Source organism: Chenopodium album, chromosome 1 (genome assembly GCF_948465745.1).
Source record: "Chenopodium album chromosome 1, dcCheAlbu1.1, whole genome shotgun sequence".
Classification (NCBI taxonomy): domain Eukaryota; kingdom Viridiplantae; phylum Streptophyta; class Magnoliopsida; order Caryophyllales; family Amaranthaceae; genus Chenopodium; species Chenopodium album.
Genome location: NC_137834.1, coordinates 73,477,104 through 73,498,085, shown reverse-complemented (window position 1 = coordinate 73,498,085; position 20,982 = coordinate 73,477,104). Strand labels below are relative to the sequence as shown.

Sequence of the window (20,982 nt, the reverse complement as noted above, 5' to 3'; positions counted from 1 at the left end):
GGTCTAGGGCACCTATTTATTTTGGGGGGTTAGTGACCCACATTGCTAGGAAACACCTAGGTTGGAACCCCGATGGGCATAGGAAAGTTGTAGGATCGAACCTCATGGACCTACCCTATTTAGGGAGTTTGAACTGGGTGCAACCTGTGGGGAGTGATACTTGGTGGATAGTCCACCGACAATCGGGTAGGAGAGACCAAGCCTTTACCTTACCCAACCCCGCCTTGACCAAATTTGAGAGGGGGAAGCCCTCTTATACTTTCGAGATAAATGGTCAAGGTGAGGTTCAACCACCTCACCCTTCACCACAACCCCACCATTCCCCCACTCACCATTCACCACACTACCAACCACCTCCACCCTTCACCTATGGCATGCCCACTTCCTCGGTCGATTACAACGTCGACCCCAATGCCCCATATGACTTTTCGGCTTTTAGGAGCCAATTAGACCGCATCAAGACGGGGCAAGGGAGAGTTGAGGGTATGATGCAAAACCTAGACTCTAGGTTAAGCACCTTAGATGGGCGGGTTGGTTACATAGAGAGGAACCTAGGGAGGGGCCTTTATCCCATGTATGATGATTACGCCCGTCGGGGGGCTATTCCTCCCAATTCACTTACTCCTGATTGGGGGTATTCTCACCCCGGTGCGTATGGTACTTATGTGGACTACTCTTCGGTCCACGAATATGGGGGTGATGCTCCTTTTGGGGGTATGGGTGGGAATGTGGACCCTAACTACTTTGCAGGTGGTTCGGGGTATGGAGGTGGTGGCTCTAGCCATGGAGGAGCCGGTTCTAGCCACGGCGGGGGCTATTCGAGGATGGATGAGGATGAGGAGTAGGCTACTCTCCCAAGTCAATGATGGCATTGATTGATTTGGCTTGGGGGGGTGTTCTTTCATTTGGTAATTCTCTTCCTTTTCTCTCTTTATTTGCTTTCTAGTATAGTTTTTATTTGCTTTCCTAGTGTAGTTTTTATTGCTTTCTTATATATGAAAAATACAAAAAAATTGAAAAATAAAAAAATTGAAAAATACGTTCCAATGAATTGTAAATCATGCTTCCCTGTGCCCCGTACTTGAGAAAAATTTGTTTTGATTCTTGGTTATTGATAATGAGTATTGTGGATTTGTTGGTCATGATTTGAAGTTCGATTGCTTGGATTCCTAAACATGAGTCAATTTTGTCCAACTACTTGTGAATATAGTGCTTGACTAGTTGATTTGGTAAGGAATGTATGATAGTTCCATAATTCCTGGTATGTCAATGAATTTGAGTATTGATTTGCAACTATGAGTAGTGTTTCATGACTTATTATTATGCACATGAGGAGGACGAAGGCGTTCATTCTTTTAGGTAGCCTTCAGAGTATTTAGATACATTTGTTCCCTTCTTGTTACCCATGTTGTTGCTTGTGCCCTCTTATTGTTTATATTAGCCACATTACAAGCCTATTTGAGCCCCATTGGTTACTAGTCCCAAGCTTGGCTTGGGGGAGCTATTAGTTGGTGAGGTGAGGGAGTTGTGGTGTGCACATTATTTGCACAATGTGGGAATAAAAGAAGAGTGATTGTTCTTTGATTTTTGATTGGAAAATATTGATGTTGTGTTTCAAAGTTGAAAATTCCAATATGAGTCAAAAAGAAAAAAAAAGAGCAAAAGAAAAAAAATTAATGCTCAAATGTTCTATTTGAAGGTTGTTCTAGAAAAAAAAAGAGAAAAAAAAAAATCAAGTTTGAAAAAAAGAAATAAAGAATGAGTTCAAAGTTTGTTTTTCACTCAAAGTTCTACATTATCATATTTTTATGAGTGATTATTGTAAGTGTTGGGATTGTTTATATTGTTTGGAGTATATTTGGTGGATTGTTGTTGGAGTTGGTTATGTTGGAGATGTGTATGATCATTATTTTTTATCATGGGTTTATTAGGATTTGGCTCCCTTTTAGCATAGCTTTTCTCTCACATAATCCCAAATTTATCCTACCTTTACCCTAGCCTTACATTACAAGCTTAAAAGACCTTCCGACCTTGTGCATAGAAGTTATGTAAATGTGAAAGTGTTGTTTATCAATGCAAGTTATGACTTGGCATATTTCGAGTCGACTAGTAGGATGAGCGTTCAATGTTTTTATACACACGAGAGTGTGAGTTGGGAGGGCATTGTTCACATTAAAGGGGTTGGTTGGAGAGCGATCGAGTACATCCTTTACTCGCCACATAAATGAGAGTTGAGTGTGTGAGCAATAGTCTTGAATTCTATATGCTCTTGTGGTTTGCTCTACTTGACAATTGTTGGGGAGGAAGGGTGATTAGATGAATATGATTGATTGATGTTGAAGCGTGTTCATTAGATTTGTCTTGAATCGTTGGTTTTTGATTTGATTATTGGGGTGAAGTATGTTTTATATGTTCATTGATGAGCTCTTTGCTTAGGGACAAGCAAAGGTTTGGCTTGGGGGAGTTTGATATGTCCATTTTATATAGTGTTCCCCGTCCCTTGGTCGTTATTAGTAGTGTTTTTTGCTCTTTCGGTCCACTTTTATTACTAATTTGTGTGTTCTAGTGTTTTCGTAGTTTTAGTTGTATTTTACAGGAAATTGCACTCTTGGAGCATTTTCCCGGGCTTTATGGATCGACTACGGAAGCTAGAAGGACACGACCACTCTTGAATCCCAGGATCGGTGAGAGCCGGTGATTAAGGGATCGGTATGCGATACCGGGGCTATTGGATCAATTAATCAAGACCCGATGAGGAAATCCAGATTGGGCTGAGGAATCGAGCCCAATCGAAATCCAAGCCTCAGAGAAGAAGTCGGGCCTGATCAGGCAAGCATACGCCCGATCGGGCGAGTGCACGCAAAAGCAAACCTCAGGAAGAAGCGCGCCCGATCGGGTGAGCGTAGGCTCGATCGGGCGCAGCATACCAAGCAAGGGCAGAGTAAAAAGGCGCGCCCGATCGGGCGCGTGTTTTCTTAGTAGCTGATTAAGTTTAGTTTCAATTCTTGTTTTAGGAAAGGTTTAAATATGATTATGTACGGAATTATTAGCTTACCTTCTTTCTTAGACTTTCTCTCTCTACTTAGTATTTTTCTCTCTCTTAAATTCTCTCTAAACTTTTGTTCTTAATACTTCCTTTAATTCCAGATTTATTTTTGGTACAATTTCTTCCCTTTTAATTTCAGCTATTTTAATTGCTTTTCTTGATTATGCTTTTAATTATTTACTTGGTTGGCTTAGTTATGATGATTGAGTAGTTTCATTCTAGGGTTTATGGGGATCCATAATTAATATGAAGGGATAGTTTGTTATTATTGATTATTGATATTGCATGATAATTTCCTATTGAATTGTTTTAATTCTTTGCAATTAGATTATGAATCGAGCAGATGTAATTTGATTGTGAATGTTTAGCAATATTGAATTGATGAATCGAGCAGATGTTGATTTAATATTAAAGGCTAATTTTAATAGGAACTTAGGTCTAGTAAATTGCGAGAGCCTGTTAGATCTATGTTGATTAATAAATTGCGAGAGCCTGTTAATCATGTTATCTGTGCATTGTTAATTATTAATTACTTCGTTCTATCTCGGAATATTAATTATTGGTGAACCTGTGACCCTAGGCTTCCTTTTTATTGTTTCTTTTCTCCCTAAACTAATTCTTCGTAGTATAGAATTCATACCTAAAAATATTGGTTACTTAGATAATTTAGATTATAATAATTAATTAGGATTAAAAAGACCTGTTTCCCTGTGGAGTTCGACCCTACTTCCCTATCTACTTTAGTTAGTGATTTAGGTAATTATTTTTTATTAGGGGATACGACTTTACCCTGTCAGTAAACCAAAATAACCAATAAGTAAATCAAATTAGCTTGATGTATACGAACAATTGATTAGCTTTTAATGAGTACTAACACTATGAAACCTTGAAAATAGCCCAATATTTCTGAATTGTTGATTTAAATATCCTTACAAAATGAATCAAGTTATGAGAAAGAAGTATATGAAGCTCAATGTAAAGGTTTAATCAAAAGTAGAGTAAAATATGTCATAAGTAAATCATAATTACTCTAAAGTAAATACTAAAAAGTTAATCAAGATATCATTGAAGTAGAAAAACTAGAAATGTTAATTAATATATCTCTAAAGTAAATCAAAATAACTATTAAAAGAAATCAAACATAGAGCAAAATATGTCAAAAGTAAATCATAATAACTCTAAAATAAATAAACAATGCTAAAAAGTAAATCAAAATATCATTAATAAATCAAATTAGCTCTAAAGTATACGAATAATAAACACAAATCATTTATTAAAAGTATACGAATTACAAAAGTTCAATGTAAAGGGTTTTAAATTAATTGTAACTAAAACGATACCAAAAGCAAACAAAAAAATAATAATTTAAAACCTAATTAAACAAACAACTAAATTTTATTATAAAGCCTAGTCCTTCATATTACACAAATGAACCTACGTGGGATTCGAACCCACATCTTTGTGTAATTACACAATGCTCTACCTGTTGAGCTAGTAGGCTTGTATATTTAACATTGAAAGTAATAAAAAAGAGACAAACAGATTCTCCACATATTCGGAAATTTCTTACACTGAGTTTGTACTAGTTGATGTCATCAGCTATCAATTCCTTCACCTCTCTAGACCAAAGCTAAGTATGCATGTAGCTGACAGTCAGACACCACCAGTATTTTAAATGGAACAGTTTGATCAATCTACTTGAAGAATATGCATACTATACAGAAAAACTTGTCCTCACTTAATGAGTGTTACTTTCCCAGCTAAAATCTAGCATAGTAGTATGATAGATTTGCAAAATCCAGGTAACATAACAAAGAGTCAAAAGTATTCCAGTTGTCACTAACCTTTACAACATTAACAAAATCTTGTTTTTTGTGAAATGCTCCTATCCATTTAGTGTGATCTGCAGTCCTGTTTCAACATAATGAAGAAACCTCAATCTTACAACTCATTAGGTGAACCAGATCCACCTTTGTCTCGCGTAACTCCTACAAAATAGAGCAATACGGAGAAAAAATGATATAGAAAACATAGCCTAAACACATATGTGTATCTAATCTAAGGGTTTAATTATCCTTCAGCTAAATCCACATCTAAAAATCTCAAATGCATTTTCAGAGAAATTCCAAGTTGAGTAAACAATTCCAGAGATCGAAACGATAGAGACTCATCAAAAGGCATCAACTATAGACAACTAACTGCAAGTCTGCAACTGTGATTTCAGAAGAAAAGATAATCATTCATGAATCATGACCCCAGATAATACAAATAGTGTAATCATAATCAATTAGCAACCGTATTAAACCGGGATTCGAACCCACATCTTTTGTGCACTTGCACAATGCTCTACCTATTGAGCTAGTAGGCTAGTGTATATTGTCGAAGTAAAGAAAATTACTCAAAAAGTAAATAAGAAAAATAAAACGATCTCAAAAGTAAATAAAACGATCTCAAAAGTAATTAAAACAATCTCAAAAGTAAATCTAATTTGAAAGGAGGTATGATCCTAAAACTGGATGCTTGCATAGTCCAAATCTCAAAAGACTACGGAGTATTAGATATAGAAGGATCTGACATACTTGCTTTGGGGTATGAAATATTTCAACAAATGGATATATTCCTTCCTTTGTCGTGCTATACAAAAGCCTGGATACTTAGGACACTCAACCTGAAAATAAACAAAGTATCAAAATTATTAGAGATAAAACTGACTAAAATATCATTACATAATGCAGCAATCCTGTAGTTGTAATCCCCCGTATTTTTAATTTAATAATAACGTATTTATTTAGTATTTATTTTATAAATACTTTTATATTTTTCTTATTTTATAAGTATGAATTTTATTTGAGGTAAAGTAATAAGATTTTAATTATTTTCAAACTAAAACTATTAAGTTTTGGTTGTAATCAAAACTCTCTTTTAAGCTTAGTGGTCTAACACACTAACTTACTCAAGCCCAAACAACAATCCTAATTCTACTTGGATTAGGAAGTCAAGCCCATACTTCTACAAAAAAAAAAAAAAAAAAAAGCCCTCAAACTTCTCTTTCTCCTTTCTACGTGAAATAAAAAAAAAAACAAAAAGAGGAAAACCCCTCACTTCCCTTCCTCCTCTTCACGACATTCACAAAAAAAAAAAAAAAAAAAAAAAAAAAAAAAAAAAAAAAACCCTTGAAGCTCGAACTGCTGCTGCTGCCCTGCCGACGAACCACCACTCCGGCCACCACCTGTTCGCCGTCGACCTTTGCCCAGCCACCGCAGCTACAGTAGTTGCCCCTCTTCTCCTCCCCCTTATTTCTCTTCCTTTATTCTTGTTATTTTGATTTAAAGATTCAATTTTTATTTGATTTCAATTATAAAATTATTGTTATTAGGCTTTAATAGTATGTATAAATTACAAAAGATTATAAATTTATGGGTTTTAACATGTTTAAAGTATTATATTAATTTTCAGATTTGGGTATGTATAAATTTAGGGTTTAAAGTGTTGATTTTTCATGTTTTAAAGGCTTAATAACGTACTAAACAAATTACTTAATCATTCTATGTTCAAAGTATGTCAAAGTATGATTATTTTGGTTGTATATTAATTTTCAGATTTAATAAAGTTTCAATTTTTATGGATTAGTAGTGTTAATTTCATGTTTTTATGCTTCTAAACCTATAAAATATTTATTGTGGGTATTTTGTGATTGAAAAAGCTTTGAACTTTATATTCTAATCTTAATAAAAATTTTCAGATTTTATACCTTTTACTTTGAAGCCTCTAATTGCATTGAATTGATATATTCTTGGGTTTTTAACACACTAACTTGCTATATAATGACTATTTCAAGCAATTATGCTTATGGGGTTATTTTATATATTTAAAACAAAATTCCAGATTTAATTACCTATTTCAAAGTTGTTGTAATTTGATATAAAACACTATATTTTCATAATTCTAACATGTAAACTTAAAGTTGGGATGTTATATTACTAACTTTGATTTTTGGGGACAATCTAAAGACTTTGTTTTGGTAATTTAAGAGGTTTTAAAGTAGTTTAGTATTGCTGTAATTTTAATTGCTTTGGTATTGATTTATTCCTAATTGTTTGGTTTAGGAGAGGACTTTGTAGAAGGCGACTTCTAGTTTTAAAGTGGCCAACCGGATTGTTTACACAAGGTACGTACAAGATACGAAACCTTGCTTGTAGGTGCATGTTTAAGGACGGATCGAGAACTTAGTATCATGTATAGGATTGACTGGGTTAAATTGTCTGGTTATACATTGTGAATTTCAAATGATGTGCACTAGTTTATAATGCAAGTATTATTTGTGCTTTATTTATGCAAGGTGCGCTTAAAGGCAAAGGTATGTGTTTGGTGTAAAGATCAAATTATTACTCGTTCAGGATTATGTAAACAGGATGAGTAAAGGAGAAATTCAAGTCTTGTAAGACGAGGTTAAGGTTTTGGGGTGCCTTATGCACTCAAGGTGTTTATACACCGAGGTAGTAATGGAATAAATAATAAATGTTGCTTACCACTAATAAATCAAGAATTGAAATTGAAAAGTTGTTTTACTTGATTGAATTGATATTGGATTGATTGTATTGTTATGCATAGGAGTCATCACCGAGTTTAAACCTGTAAATCACGTAAAGTGCAAGATGGATGAGCAATAAAACTCTGGATTGGTGCACTTCTAGAGTAATGACAATCAGGGGTTGGGGTACATGGGGTATTAGCCGTGTACTTTTCTCGAGGCCGTCTGATCTACGAGTCTCTTCTTTCAAATATTATTTTTCTAAAACTAGGAGTTAGGTGAGATCTCATACTAACTACGGTCACGGAGTCGCGCCCGTGGTCGTTGGATGTTTATTGATGTTTCCGAAAGGAGGCATGGGGTTTTTCTTTATTGATGTTCCAAATGGGACATGGGTTGGACAACCTTGTCTATTGCTAAATCCAATGAAATAAATAAATGAGTCAGTTAATATTAAATAGTGAGGTCTTAATAAATTTGTGAATCGAGTCGTGAATTGAGTCTATATTTAATGATGCTTGTGCTTGAATATTAGTAGCATGTTAGGTATTCTCTCAATTCGTTTTCGCAGCTTGTATGTACTCAGCTTTGCTGACTGCGTGCTTTTGTGTGTGTCTTTCTTTGGTCATGGCCTTCGCCTTTCAATGACCCTGTGATGATCCAATTTTTACACTTGTAATATTGGGGAGCAGAATAACCACAGGTTCTTACACATGCAGCATTCATCAGGGTTGTGGGATCTTGAGTAGAGAGTTGGTTGTTTCCATATTATTTATTTTGCAAAGTTTGAATTTAATTTAATTTGTTTTTAGTTGACGCTAATTCTTTTGAGTTTGAAGTTATTAGGACTCTGAATTTAAACACTTACTACTTTTATTGGGTTTTGAATAAGGGCCTTAATGGTTCCAACTTGTAATACTTATTTTGATTTAATTCCTTTGTTTTGAGGTTTATTTAAAACTGTTTTGGTTTTCCGCTGCTAATTTCTGAGATAGCCTTAACGTTTGAACACGTGGCGGTAGCACACCAGTAATTCTCTTGAAATTGTTCCGGTTGTATACAGGTTTCTCACGGGTTTTTAAGAGAGAATTATTGGGGTGTTACAGTAGTGGAATGCACAAAATGTATTCAGATCCCTATAATCCCTTTTTATATACTCTATATATCCAATATGCCTGATATACTAGAGCAATGTAGAGAAGATACATGACAAGCAGAATAAACCACATCAACCACCATCGGCTACTGGCAAGCATAACCTCACCAAGGTTAAATTACCTATAACTCATTTGTAAAGCATGATCCCACATCTCTAGAAGGCAGCCCAGAAATACCTTATCAATATGTCAAGGGTCAAAGTGTGGATAGTCTTACTTAAGATATATAAGCAATGTATCATTCATTACGCACATTTCTTAGTATGTTCTATCATTATTAGATTCCATGGTATAGTCCGATTGAAGGTTTGTAGATCCCAAAAGCTACCTACACTAAGCCACTAATAGCCCACTTTAAAAATCCAACACAAGGTAAAACCCCCAAATCCCCAAACCACCTTTATCAATAAACTGAAGCCTTAGTAAAGTGAAATTCTAATAAAAATGCAGAATAACAACAATAATCAATGTTAAGAACGTACAAGCTAACACAATCGGCTTTCTCCAAGACATAACTCATAGTCAAGAATGCAAGCTATATTATCATACATTTCATACAAACAGAGATTAATGTACCAGCGAAATATAAGCCATTTCCACTACATCAATACATTGAACAAGATACTATTGCCTCGCAAATCGCGATTGCGAACTCAAGGCATAAAAGTAAAACAAAAACTCATAAAAGTAAATAAGATTTTATTAAAAGAAATTATCCAAAAGTAAATATTATCCAACCACCCAAAGCATATCCCTGATGATCCAATTCACCATTAAATTATCCCCTGGAAAACAATTAGAAATGCATTGCACTTTTCAAAAACTCAAAAATTATATGTCATTGCACAAAGAATAGCAACAGATCATAAAATTGCAACCAAAACAACACGAAATTATTAATCTGATTATAAATTAAAGAGAAAATACAAATTAATCACAAATACCCAAACAAAAAATTGTGAAAACTCTAGTTTTCGCAATTGAAATCACATAATATTAAAAATTCGAATTAAACCAAATTCAAAAACGACAATCAAAATCAAATTAACTTACTTGTTCATAACAAACCAACAACAAAGATCGAATCATATATAAACCAAACGAATAATTATGAGGGAGGAACTAAATTAGGGATCAAAAGTACTGAATTTTTTTTTGAATCAAATATATATATATATATATATATATATATATATATATATATATATATATATATATATATTATTCAGATTAAACAAACGCAAATCGCAAATTAATCAGAAAAAAAACCCTAATTCAAAATCGAATAATAAAAACTCAAAATACAAACCCTAATTGAATAAAAAGAACAAAGAAAAAAAAAATCAAATTACATACTTGTCTTGAAATCACTAGCAACGAACATTGAAGAACAAATTCAAGAATTGAATTGCAAAGAAAAACTGCAGAAGAGAGAGAAAACGCATGAAGAGAGAGAAAGTGTAAAGAAGAGAGAGAAAGAAAATGAAGCGGCGCATGAGTTAGAACGAAAGTCATTCAATGCGTGAAATTACAAAAATACCCTTAATGAGGCGGGTACAATGTGAGCTGTAAGATTGAGCGCGGAGCGCGATCAACGACTCAGATGAGTATATATAGAACCAGGTTATAATGAGAACTAGCTAAATAATAGGAACTGAGAATTAATTAGGGTCGTTAGATCTACCACATATGCACACTTGATGAGCGGCTCAAATTAAATCAAACCTTAGATTGAATCTACTCCAAGCGTTTTCTCTCTCCTCCAAGCATTTACTTTCTCCTCCGTGCCTCTGAATTCTCCATTGAAGCGGCTTTCGAATCTACTCCATTGAAGCGGCTTTCAAGCTTTCTCGACTCCAATGAAACAAGTTCTGAGGTAAGATGTTTGTTTTTCTCTTTTTTTTTTTTTTTTTTTTTTTTGAATCACAAATTTCAAGTTCAATGGTTTATCGTTAATTTCCTTTTTTTTTTTTTTTTTTTTTTTTTGTCAATTTAGGGTTCTTTAAAGTGAAATTCGAACTCTTTTTTTTATAATTATTGAGGTTATGAATGGTTATAGCGATGATTTTGTAGCTAGAATTCCTAAACACTTAGATCTGAAAGCACTAGCATTCAATTTTATGTGAATTTTGGCGAGTTTGCAAACAAACTTATGTATTGAGTGAATTCTTACGATAAGTAGTTTTTAGCAATTGAATATATATGATTTTTTGAATGTTTTTAGCTTATGATTTTCTAGAAATTTAGAGCTCAATTCTTGGTCATTTGAAACATACAGGGATAAAGTGAAGCTTATGATGCTTAATTGTCCAATATTCTCCACGTTTCTTTGCACATGTGTTTGAAATTTTTTAATACATTTAATTGATCTTGAATAAGTAAACTAAATTACTCTTAAAGTAAATTAGATATTCTTAAAAGTAGACTAATTGCTCAGCTCCTAAACTAGATAAAATGTTTGCTAGGAAATTAGTAATTGCAAACGAGAGTCTCAGTTTGAGTGCATTTAACTAAGTTTCTTAGTGACTAGCCTAATTATGGTTTGTTCAACCTCTTAATGAAACATTATTAAAAAGAATTCAGGCAGCTACTAATTTATAAACATAAAGGCACTGTTATGAGATATAGGAGTTGGTTTACTGTTAGTTTCTAATGGATGCCTTGTATCATCATTTGTAGTGCACTTCTAGTAGATAGAAGCTAATATAAAGGGTACCTGGTTATGCCAAAATAAGGTTGTATTGAGCAAACTACCCCTGATTATGTCTCAATTGCAATTGGTTTTGTAGAATTCTATTGGAGAATTATATAATGTAATTAATTTGATAATTCTGTATTTTGCTTGTGTATGAGCTGCTAGGTTGCCTTAAGCTTAGGCTTGGTTTTAAGCATCATATATATTAATAGTGCTAATTTTTTCTCTTGTGATAGCCACTAGTATGTTCCCTAATGCTCCTTTTGTTAAACTCTTAATGGCCACCTAAGCCTGTAATATATTTGTAATAGACTAAGGTTGATTTCACTCAATAATGCTCATTATTAAGAGAAGGACTACTTCTTCATTAACTAAACGATTAAGGGATACAAGTAGTAGCTTGAGGCTACAAATCTCCTAGCAACTTGAGGTTGCAACTCTCCAAGTTTTCCTTACCAATGTTCTGCCTCATCTCCCACTAACACTGCTCATACTACTTATACTAAGATGGTCATAGATGACCTTAAGGCTTAACATGTGAACTTAGCTAATTTAGACAAACATAAATAAACATCATATGACTAAGGTTGCTTCTTTTCCTACTCTTCTTAATTGATTTTGTTTTCTACCTAATTGGAGTCTAGAGGCCTTGAAATGCTCCCTGCTACTGCTGCCCTTTGCTTTTGCTCTTGTTGCTTGTTGATTGTGGCTGGCCCGTATTACCAAACTACCCCCCTCTAAAGCCGGTCTATTACAATATTTTTGTCATTTTTGTGGTAATCAACTCTTCTTGCGTATTAATTCTGATGGGAGGTGCTTTTCTGTCTGTGATAATCTTCTACTTTATCAACAATTTTTCATATGATCATAACTCTACTTTATTAACATTGATCTCATGATAAGATATAAATCAACTGTCTCTAAAAGTTAATAAAAAAGAATATAAAGTTAATAAAAGAAACCAAAAAGTAAACCTATTAGCTCAAGTGGTAGAGTATTATGCGGATGCATAGAGGTATAGGTTCGATTCCTACATAGGTTCTCTAGAAATACATATAGAAACACTCTAAAGTTATTCAAAATAGCTCAAAAGTAAATCAAAATAACTAAAAGTTAAATCACATTAGCTCTTAAGTATACGAACAATAAATTAGCTTGAATAATAACTACGAAAACTTTGTTATATCACAAAAACTGTACTCTGAGTCATTGACTTTCATATCCTTACAAGATGAGTCAAGTTATAAGAAACAAATATATTGAATTCAATATAGAAGTTTTCAAATTTAAAGTAAATAAAACAATATTGTAAGTAAATAAAAAAAATAAAAAGATTTTTAGTGAAACATACAAATAAAGTAAACTTTAACGCAAAGTCTAATCTTTAGAGTACACAAATAAACCTACATGGTATTTGAAACCACATCTTTTGTGCAATTGCACAATGCTCTTCCTATTGAGCTAGTAGCCTAGTATATATTAAACATTCAAAGTAAAGTAAAAGTAAATAAAAAAAATTGTAAAAGTAAATAAAATTATCACATAAGTAAATAAAAAATTTATACAAACTTGGATTTTGTCACTTTAATTGATGTACAAACACTAACATATATATAAACTTGGATATTTATATTAACATAGGGTTGTAATGTTACGAAATTCATCCAAAAATATAATACAACTATACAAGGTTACATAGTTTATTCACATAAATGCAGAGTAACATTTACAGCATCAAGTGGGTAAGCTAAAGTAGTATAGCAGCAGTAGGCAGCAGAGCAAAAGCAGCACAACAACAAGCCATGGTAAGACAATAGCTGCGGCAGCAGCCTTGGCAAGGCAACAACACTCAACCACTTCCTTGATTCAAAACTCCCCCCGCAACTTCCTTACATACACCTCAATCCCCTTCAATTGCATTATCATCATCCTTCACCACAACAAAAGGCAACGTTAACCAACTCTTCCATGCTCAATTATCTTAACTAAATTAATATCTTAAGTTCAAACAAAATTCTATATTGTATAATTACTGGGGTTTCAGGTCATTTCTTGCTACTCACATAGCTGAGCTAATAAAAAAATCTCAAAAGTAAATAAAAAATTCTCAAAAGTAAACAATAAAATCTCAAAAGTAAATATATTGAGTTAGTAGGCTAATTCTAGTACATTAAACATTTAAAGTAAGGAAAAATTACTCAAAGTAAACCAAATTATATCAAAAGTAATAAATAAAAAAATATACAGAATATATGCCCAAATCCCAGTTAAAGTGCAGCAACTACCACTCCAAATAAATCTAAGCAAAGCAGATTGATCTGAACAATGCAGAGCTAAGGTTAAATTATGCCCTTGAGTGTGGGCTTAAAAATGGTGGAGTAGGTGTCATTGTTGACAAGCTTAGGGGTTGTAAGAAGCTGACTTGCCCTTGAATGTTAGTATGAAAACTAGAACAGCATATAATCTTAGGCCTCTAAAGTACCGACTTTAAAGAATCAACTAAGCAACTTCTCTAAATGCCCACAACTTGTTGCTTATCTATTAATTTAAGTTTCCCTCGCCTTTATTTTCTCGGTCCTTTCAGTGTGAATCTTCTCTTACAATTGACATGCCCACGACTATATATTCTTCAATTCTCTTAGAATAGTAAACTCCAAATGATCCACAGACATACGGTTGACGTGCAATACTTGCTCAACTCACTTTTGATTACTCTATAACCTTTGACACATGAAGATAAAGAGGCAAGTAAAGACCATAGTTGAGACTATGACTCGGTTCTTGAAGGCTTACACATGGAAACTACCTCCAATCAGCATGTATATTACAAAACTACTCAGAAAAAGTAAAAGATCCGGGTTCTTTTGTTATCAGTATACTTGTAGAATCATAAGAACTATACCATATTCTCAATCAAACAATATGTGCACATTACTAACCTATTCAACTCTCTAATTTACTCAGCATTAGTCAGTGACACAACACCACACCCCCTGACCACAAATAGCCACACCACTAACACAACGCCAAAGCTGCCATAATACCCTTACTGCTACTACCAAAAACCAATCTCACAGCAACTCTTCACGCAACCATTAACATTAACACCACACAACCAAATACCAAACTTAATTATTACCATCAACTCAAAAGTAAATAATTTAAGTTCATAAGTAAATAGTATAATCTCAAAAGTAAATTACATAAGCTCAAAAGTGTCCGGATTTAGTTATCACATACCCTAATCAAAATAACATCAACATACCGCTCTGAAATTATACAAAAAGTAATTAAAACCCATACGTATTTCAATTTTACCATAATTATTTCGTGAAATTGAATATTAAAAACAACTAATAAAATTTCTAGACTGGAACCCAAATAAACTGTAGGGAGATCATCATATATTACCTTAACAAAAAAAAACAATATATATTACATTAGATCGTAAGAATCATATAATTAAAACTTTAACACAATACCCTAATTCAATCAATTTAATAAAAAAAACCACAATAGAACATATTAAAAAATAAATAAAAAACGATTTAGAATTAAAAAATTTCAACCAGAAATCCAATTAAGAAAATCCACAATTCGAACATATTAAATTCAGTAAACTCAATTGAAATCTCAAGAAATTCAATAATCAAAGTTGTAAAAAAATTACGAATTTACCTTAAATGTATATCGTTGCGTCGGAGAAAAATTCGTCACAAAGAGGGGTAAAACTTCAATTAAAGCAAATGCAATAATCAAATTCACAATAATCAAACAGAAAATAGAAAAAAATCTTCAAATTTTCAACCATTTAATCTGATTATAAAATGCGAACACAAGTTAATCAAACATAAAATAGCTAAAAACCCTAGATTCAAACTCGAATTAATCGAAACCAAATTCAGCAAACTTTAACTGAATCGAGCAAATTAAACAAACTAGTAATCGAAATTTAAATACCTTAACAGGAAAATGCGAGAAATTGATGAACAAAACGGAAGAAATCGAAGAGCGTATCAAAGAAAATCGCTTCACATAGAGTTTGGAAGAAGAGAGGGAATCTAAAGAAAATAGGGATAGAGAAAAAAAAAAAAGAAACTGAGAAAATCTTGGGTAGTCATTCAAAGTGAAGTATTACGATAATACCCTTAATGAAGCAGGTCTAATGTAGACCGTTATCAACTGTGCACGTAGGTTCTTAGTTCTTATTATTCAACATGGTTCTCACATGATCTCACTTCAGTATATATATATATATATATATATATATATATATATATATATATATATATATATATATATATATATATATATATATATATATATATAGGGCTAATTCAATTTATAATTAGAGATCACCGTGCATGGCACGGGATCTAACCTAGTAAATTAATTAAAGCAAATGCAAAATACCGGAAAACTATAGGCGCATAGGAACTATTGATTTGCTAACATATAGGATGGAAAATTTGATAATAAGTGGAACTTTATCAAAGGTGTGTGGGGCTTGAAAATGCCAATTGGGATTCAAAACCAACGGGACTTTGAGCTAAAATAATGGGGAGTGATTTTTGAAGCGGGAAACCAAAAATTACCCACTCCCCACAAAATTTACATTTTGCATAATTGTATTAAAAAAAATTGAGGAAGTCTGAGCACTCCACTTCAGCGGCTTCAATGGTGAGTTCCACCATGAACACCTAAGCTCAAACGATTCTTATAGCTAGCTATAGCCAAAATTGCAGTTATTTTGTGAATTCGAACATCATCTTGACAATGCGAAATCGTTTAGTTGATAAATTGGGAGTTGACTTGGCGGAAGCATTGCGGGAAGAAGAAGGCCATGGTTGCACAAGGAGGGAGTTGCGGTTTGATAGTGACAATGTAAGTGTTTGAAACCCTATAGGTCGATTTGTTGTGCATGGGGAATTTTTTTTTTTTACTTAGCAATTAGTAATGCATGAATTATGGGAATTAACACAGTTCAATTGAATTAGTTGAATAGTTAGGGTTTTTTTTGGGTATTTCAAATTACATATTTGTTGTTGATAGTGAATGTTACATTGCTTAAATTACTTGGCATATTGTGTAAATGTAAGTCATTTTTTGGAGAAATTGATATTTGTATTGTTAGATTGTTGATTGTAACCCGATTAGTTGATTGTAACCCGATTAAATTAGTGACAATTGTTAGATTCTTACTATGTATTTATCACAAGAATAAGGAGTGTGTACATTTGAGGTTTGAGGTTTTGGAGAGCCCTTTTAAAAATCTTACAGGACTATTTGCCCACACAAGTTAAGTTTAATTGCTCTGTTATAAGCATTTAATTAGTTTTCAATCTGTTAGTTGTGCCACTGATTGTAATGTGAGATGCTTTTTTGGAAATTTGGGATTGGTCAAAGCATTCTAATTCAGTAAACTACATCTAAAAAGCTTGAATTGAATTAAATGAGTAGCTGAAATTGGGGATCTTACTAATGCAACCTTTGGTGGAGTCAGAATCTAATATGGATTAAAGTAGCTTGTTGCCAACCTAGTAGCATTATTGCCCCCCCCCCTCTATTTCTTTTACGGTGCACTTGAGAGCACTGCCCTCCCTATGAATCTTGCTACTGTGATTATTGACCTAGGCATGCTACTTGTTTGATTTTATGATGTTATATATATTCCCAAATTGTTTGGATTGTTGAACTCTTGGATCATTTCTATGTGGCTATGTATTCTTAATGTATGGAAATGTTATGATTATGTGATATTTCCCAATTAAAATCACAGCATGTGTCATGTAATCTATGAGTTTAAAACTAAGAAGAATAAAATTACTGACTCTAGTCTTTCACTTCCTGCAATTGTTATGAAACTGTTGTGATCTTATCTTCAGATCGTATCCTAGTTGGTTTTTATTGTTGTTATTATAGCAATGACTTGCTATGGAGAAATTGATTTGTATAATGTTGATTTTGTTCTTAGTTACTTGTGGTGGTGTTGTGTATATGATTGTTTTCTGTGTGTCATTGTTTTAGGGGGGCGTTGGTGGTGATGATAATGATGATGTGTGTGGCAATGTTGGGGTATTCAGAGTCAGAATGGGTATGGAGAAGGGGATGAGGAGGAAATTGAAGGGGGATTAGAAGATGACGGATAGGAATGGGGGTCTGATACAAAGGGAGAGGAAGGGGGTCTGATAGTGAAGGAGATGAAGGGGGGTCAGATTTTGAGGGAGTAGAAGAGGAGGAAGGAGTTGAAGATGGAGGTGCAGGGGCAGGAAGTACTACTTTCATAACGCCCAAGAAGAACATCGTAATGGTTAGCACAGTATTTGGTGTGGAAGAGGAAGTACCAGCCCCGAGTTTGGGTATGGTATTTGGTAGTTGGGATGAGGTTGATGGTTATTTTTGGAGTTATGCTAGGCAAAAGGGGTTTGGTATAGTGAGGGCTGCTGCTGGGTTTGCCAAGGTGAAGAGTAAATTGGGGGATGGAACGTATTGTAAGCAGAAAAGGAATGCTAAGTGGACTTGCGACTGCTACGGAAGACCCTCCAGGAAGCGTAAAGTTGATGTACTTAAGGAAGGGTTGTTGCAAGATGAGGAAATAGTTGTGAAACGGAAGACGAAAAAGTGTGGGTGTGAGGTTGAGTTGTATGCTAGTGTGGATGAGGAAGGGAATTGGGTTGTTCGTAGGTTACACTTGGAGCACAAAGGTCACTTAGTTACATCGGGAAAGGCAAAGGATGTAACAATGTTCTAATACAAAGAAGCATGAGTTGGTGTCAAAAAATGGACACTTGGTGAACCGGGTGTGTAATACAAAGAAGTCTAGGGTAAAGGTGTCGCAGATGTATAGTTATTTTGTGAGGGAGAAGAACGGGGTGGATGAGATGTCATTTACGCCGAAAGACCTGGAGAATGCAGTGGCTAGGAAATAAAGACTGGAGCTAACTGAGGGTGATGCGAATAGAATGATAGAGTACTTCAACAAAATGAGAGTTCAGACAATCAAAATTTTTTCCATCTTTGTAGGTTTGGGAAAGATGGTGCATTACAAGATGTTGTTTGGGTAGATGCAAGGAGTAGAGTTGCGTATGAAGAGTTTGGAGATGTTGTCTATTTTGACTGTACATACTTAACGAACAAATTTCACCTTCCCTTTGCTTTGTTTGTCGGTGTGAATCACCACGGACAGAGTATATTGTTTGGATGTGCATTGATATCTCGGGAGACGGCAGAGACCTACGAGTGGGTGTTAAGGACAATGCTATATTGCAAGGGAAGGAAAGCTCCTGCCTCGATCCTGACGGATCAAAATCTGGCTATTAGGAAAGCTGTGAATATAACCATGAGTGACACTTGTCATAGGTGGTGCATTTGGCAAGCATGAGCGATATGATGCTGTGAAGGATGAGTTTGAGAATATCATATATGGTAGTTTAGATGAAGAAGAATTTGTAGCTCGTTGGATGGATGCAGTGGAATATTATGAGCTACAAGAAAACAGTTGGCTGGAAGGTAAGGTTAATCTGTTTTATGTGACTTGTTTGTTTTTATTGCTGTAGGTATATGGTTGTTTGTTGCTGTAGGTGATTTGTCCTTAAGCTTGGTTACTGCACTTGCATTTTGGGTGTGTAGTCCATGTCATGATATGCATGAAGCACTGAAATAGGGACTTTAATCTAGTGTGCGAGCAGCATGGTTGAAGAAATTTTGGTGTTGTGGTGTTGACTGCATTTGTTTTATTATGTACTACTGTATGTACTGGTTGCACTTTAATACATCAGGTGGCATTTATTTTGTACCACTAAGGTTGCAGATGCTATTTTCAATTATGAGCATTTCGTTTGAAAGCTATTGATTTCCTTTTTGGATATGCTACATGCAGGTCTATTTGAGGAAAGACATATGTGGATCCCAGCCTATTTGAAACATTTGTTCTGGGCTGGGATGAAAACAACACAACGTTCGGAAAGATTCAATCATTTTTTCAAAGGTTATGTTGACAAAAACACAACCTTGTCTGAGTTTGTGCTTCGCTACTGTGATGCTATGACCATAAGGGATGAGGCCGAAAGAGTTGCTGACTCCAACACGATCCGCTATGTGAGGCATTTAAAGACGGATTTCCCTATGGAGGAGGTGTTCCATAAGTGCTATACAGACGCGAAATTCAAAGAAGTTCAGCGGGAGTTCACCAAGGTGTTGTATGTGCGTTGTCTAGATCAAATTGAAATTGGAGACAGTGTGATTAAGCCAAAATATGCAAATATTTGTGACAAAGGTTCGGAGATGTTATAGGCTTTTGTTTGATAGATCGACATATGAAGCAACTTGTGACTGTAAACACTTTGAGTGTCATGGAATCATTTGTCGACATATGATTATGGCCTACGACCTTAGTGGTGTTGGAATTGTTCCTGAGAAATACATTCTTCGTCGTTGGAGAAAGAATGTGCAACAGAAACACACACATGTAAAAGTAGCTTATTATGATCCACTTAAAACCGAAGAGGTGAGGCAATATCACAAACTTATGGGGACTTATGAACCAATTTGCTCGAAGGCATCTGCATGTATTGAGGCCGTGTCAGAGATGCTGCAACTCATGGACCTGAGAGTCGATGAAGTGTTGGCAATGGTTGCCAAAAAGCAGGAAGAGGCAGCTAAGGCCAATGCAGATGATGTTCCAGATGAAGGTGGTCAATGTGTTGTTGGGACTCCTTCTGTGGCGCAGAACAAGGAACCTGAACCCGCAACCACGCCAGTGACAATTGGTTCCGGTCTGCCAAACACCAACACTTCAGTAAGTGGTTTCCAAGGCAGTTGTGAAGCATCTGCCTCGGGGAGGATTAAAGATCCACCATTACCAAAGACGAAGGCTCACCGTACTACAAATTCGAAGTACCCATCATGCATAGAAAAAAAAGGCAAAGAAAAAGCTACTAGGGCTAAAAATGCTGCCAAAAAGCAAGCTACCCAAACCCAAACCAGTGTATCGTTATCAACAAATGAATACATGCGGTCGGTTGGAGGTATATAAATGAGGGATTTGGATGGTTTTTTTGGTTGCTTTACTGCTGTTAGGGGTAGAAACTCTGGTGGGGGTGTTAGCTAGTCTACTTGGTTTGACTCCTGGTACAGGGAGGTTCAATCCGAATTAGAGGGTATGTAAGTTGTATCCATTACCCCAGTGGTACATATAAAACACTCATTAATGTACCATTTGTTGTGATAAAGCAGCACTGCTTGCTAGTGACAATAACAATGCACTAAATTATTTGACATTTGTAGAAAGGAATGTACTGTTTTCTATTAACTTGAATAGTGGTTAGATGACTTGTGTAGTTACCTATTGTCGATTTAATGGCAGAACATATGTGATTTCAAAGTCAGCATGGAACAACGGACTTAATTCCAACTTAATGGCAGAACATGACATTTGAAATGGTACATTTAAAGAGATTTTAATGTGCCACTAGAATTAAAACAGTACATAACATGAATAGAACTACATGGGAAACGAACATTACTAAGCAAATGCAAGAACTAGCAGGAATCA

General features: G+C 34.5%; 1 protein-coding gene and 1 long non-coding RNA gene across 5 annotated transcripts; both read left to right on the top strand.

Moving 5' to 3' along the window:
• Window positions 1–6,214: 6,214 nt before the first annotated feature.
• LOC145602291 (uncharacterized) lies at window positions 6,215–8,537 on the top strand. Its single transcript, XR_014104532.1, has 2 exons — window positions 6,215–6,317; window positions 7,153–8,537. It is a non-coding gene; the product is annotated as an uncharacterized LOC145602291 (long non-coding RNA).
• Window positions 8,538–10,314: 1,777 nt separating this feature from the next.
• Window positions 10,315–20,739, top strand: LOC145557705 (protein FAR1-RELATED SEQUENCE 1-like). 4 transcript variants are annotated; one of them, XM_081618879.1, is made up of 4 exons: window positions 10,315–10,610; window positions 16,222–16,313; window positions 17,457–18,938; window positions 19,309–20,739. In XM_081618879.1, the coding sequence occupies exon 4, from the start codon at window positions 19,684–19,686 to the stop codon at window positions 20,461–20,463; it is 780 nt and encodes a 259-aa protein (XP_081475005.1). In that variant the 5' UTR covers window positions 10,315–10,610; window positions 16,222–16,313; window positions 17,457–18,938; window positions 19,309–19,683; the 3' UTR covers window positions 20,464–20,739. The 4 variants fall into 4 exon arrangements, with proteins under 4 accessions (XP_081475005.1, XP_081475017.1, XP_081475010.1 ...); XM_081618891.1 differs by lacking the exon at window positions 16,222–16,313; XM_081618884.1 differs by lacking the exon at window positions 17,457–18,938.
• Window positions 20,740–20,982: the final 243 nt, after the last annotated feature.

Excerpts from the sequence above, each read along its gene's own strand:
- LOC145557705 (XM_081618895.1), top strand. The coding sequence starts at position 19,684 with ATGCAAATATTTGTGACAAAGGTTCGGAGATGTTATAGGCTTTTGTTT.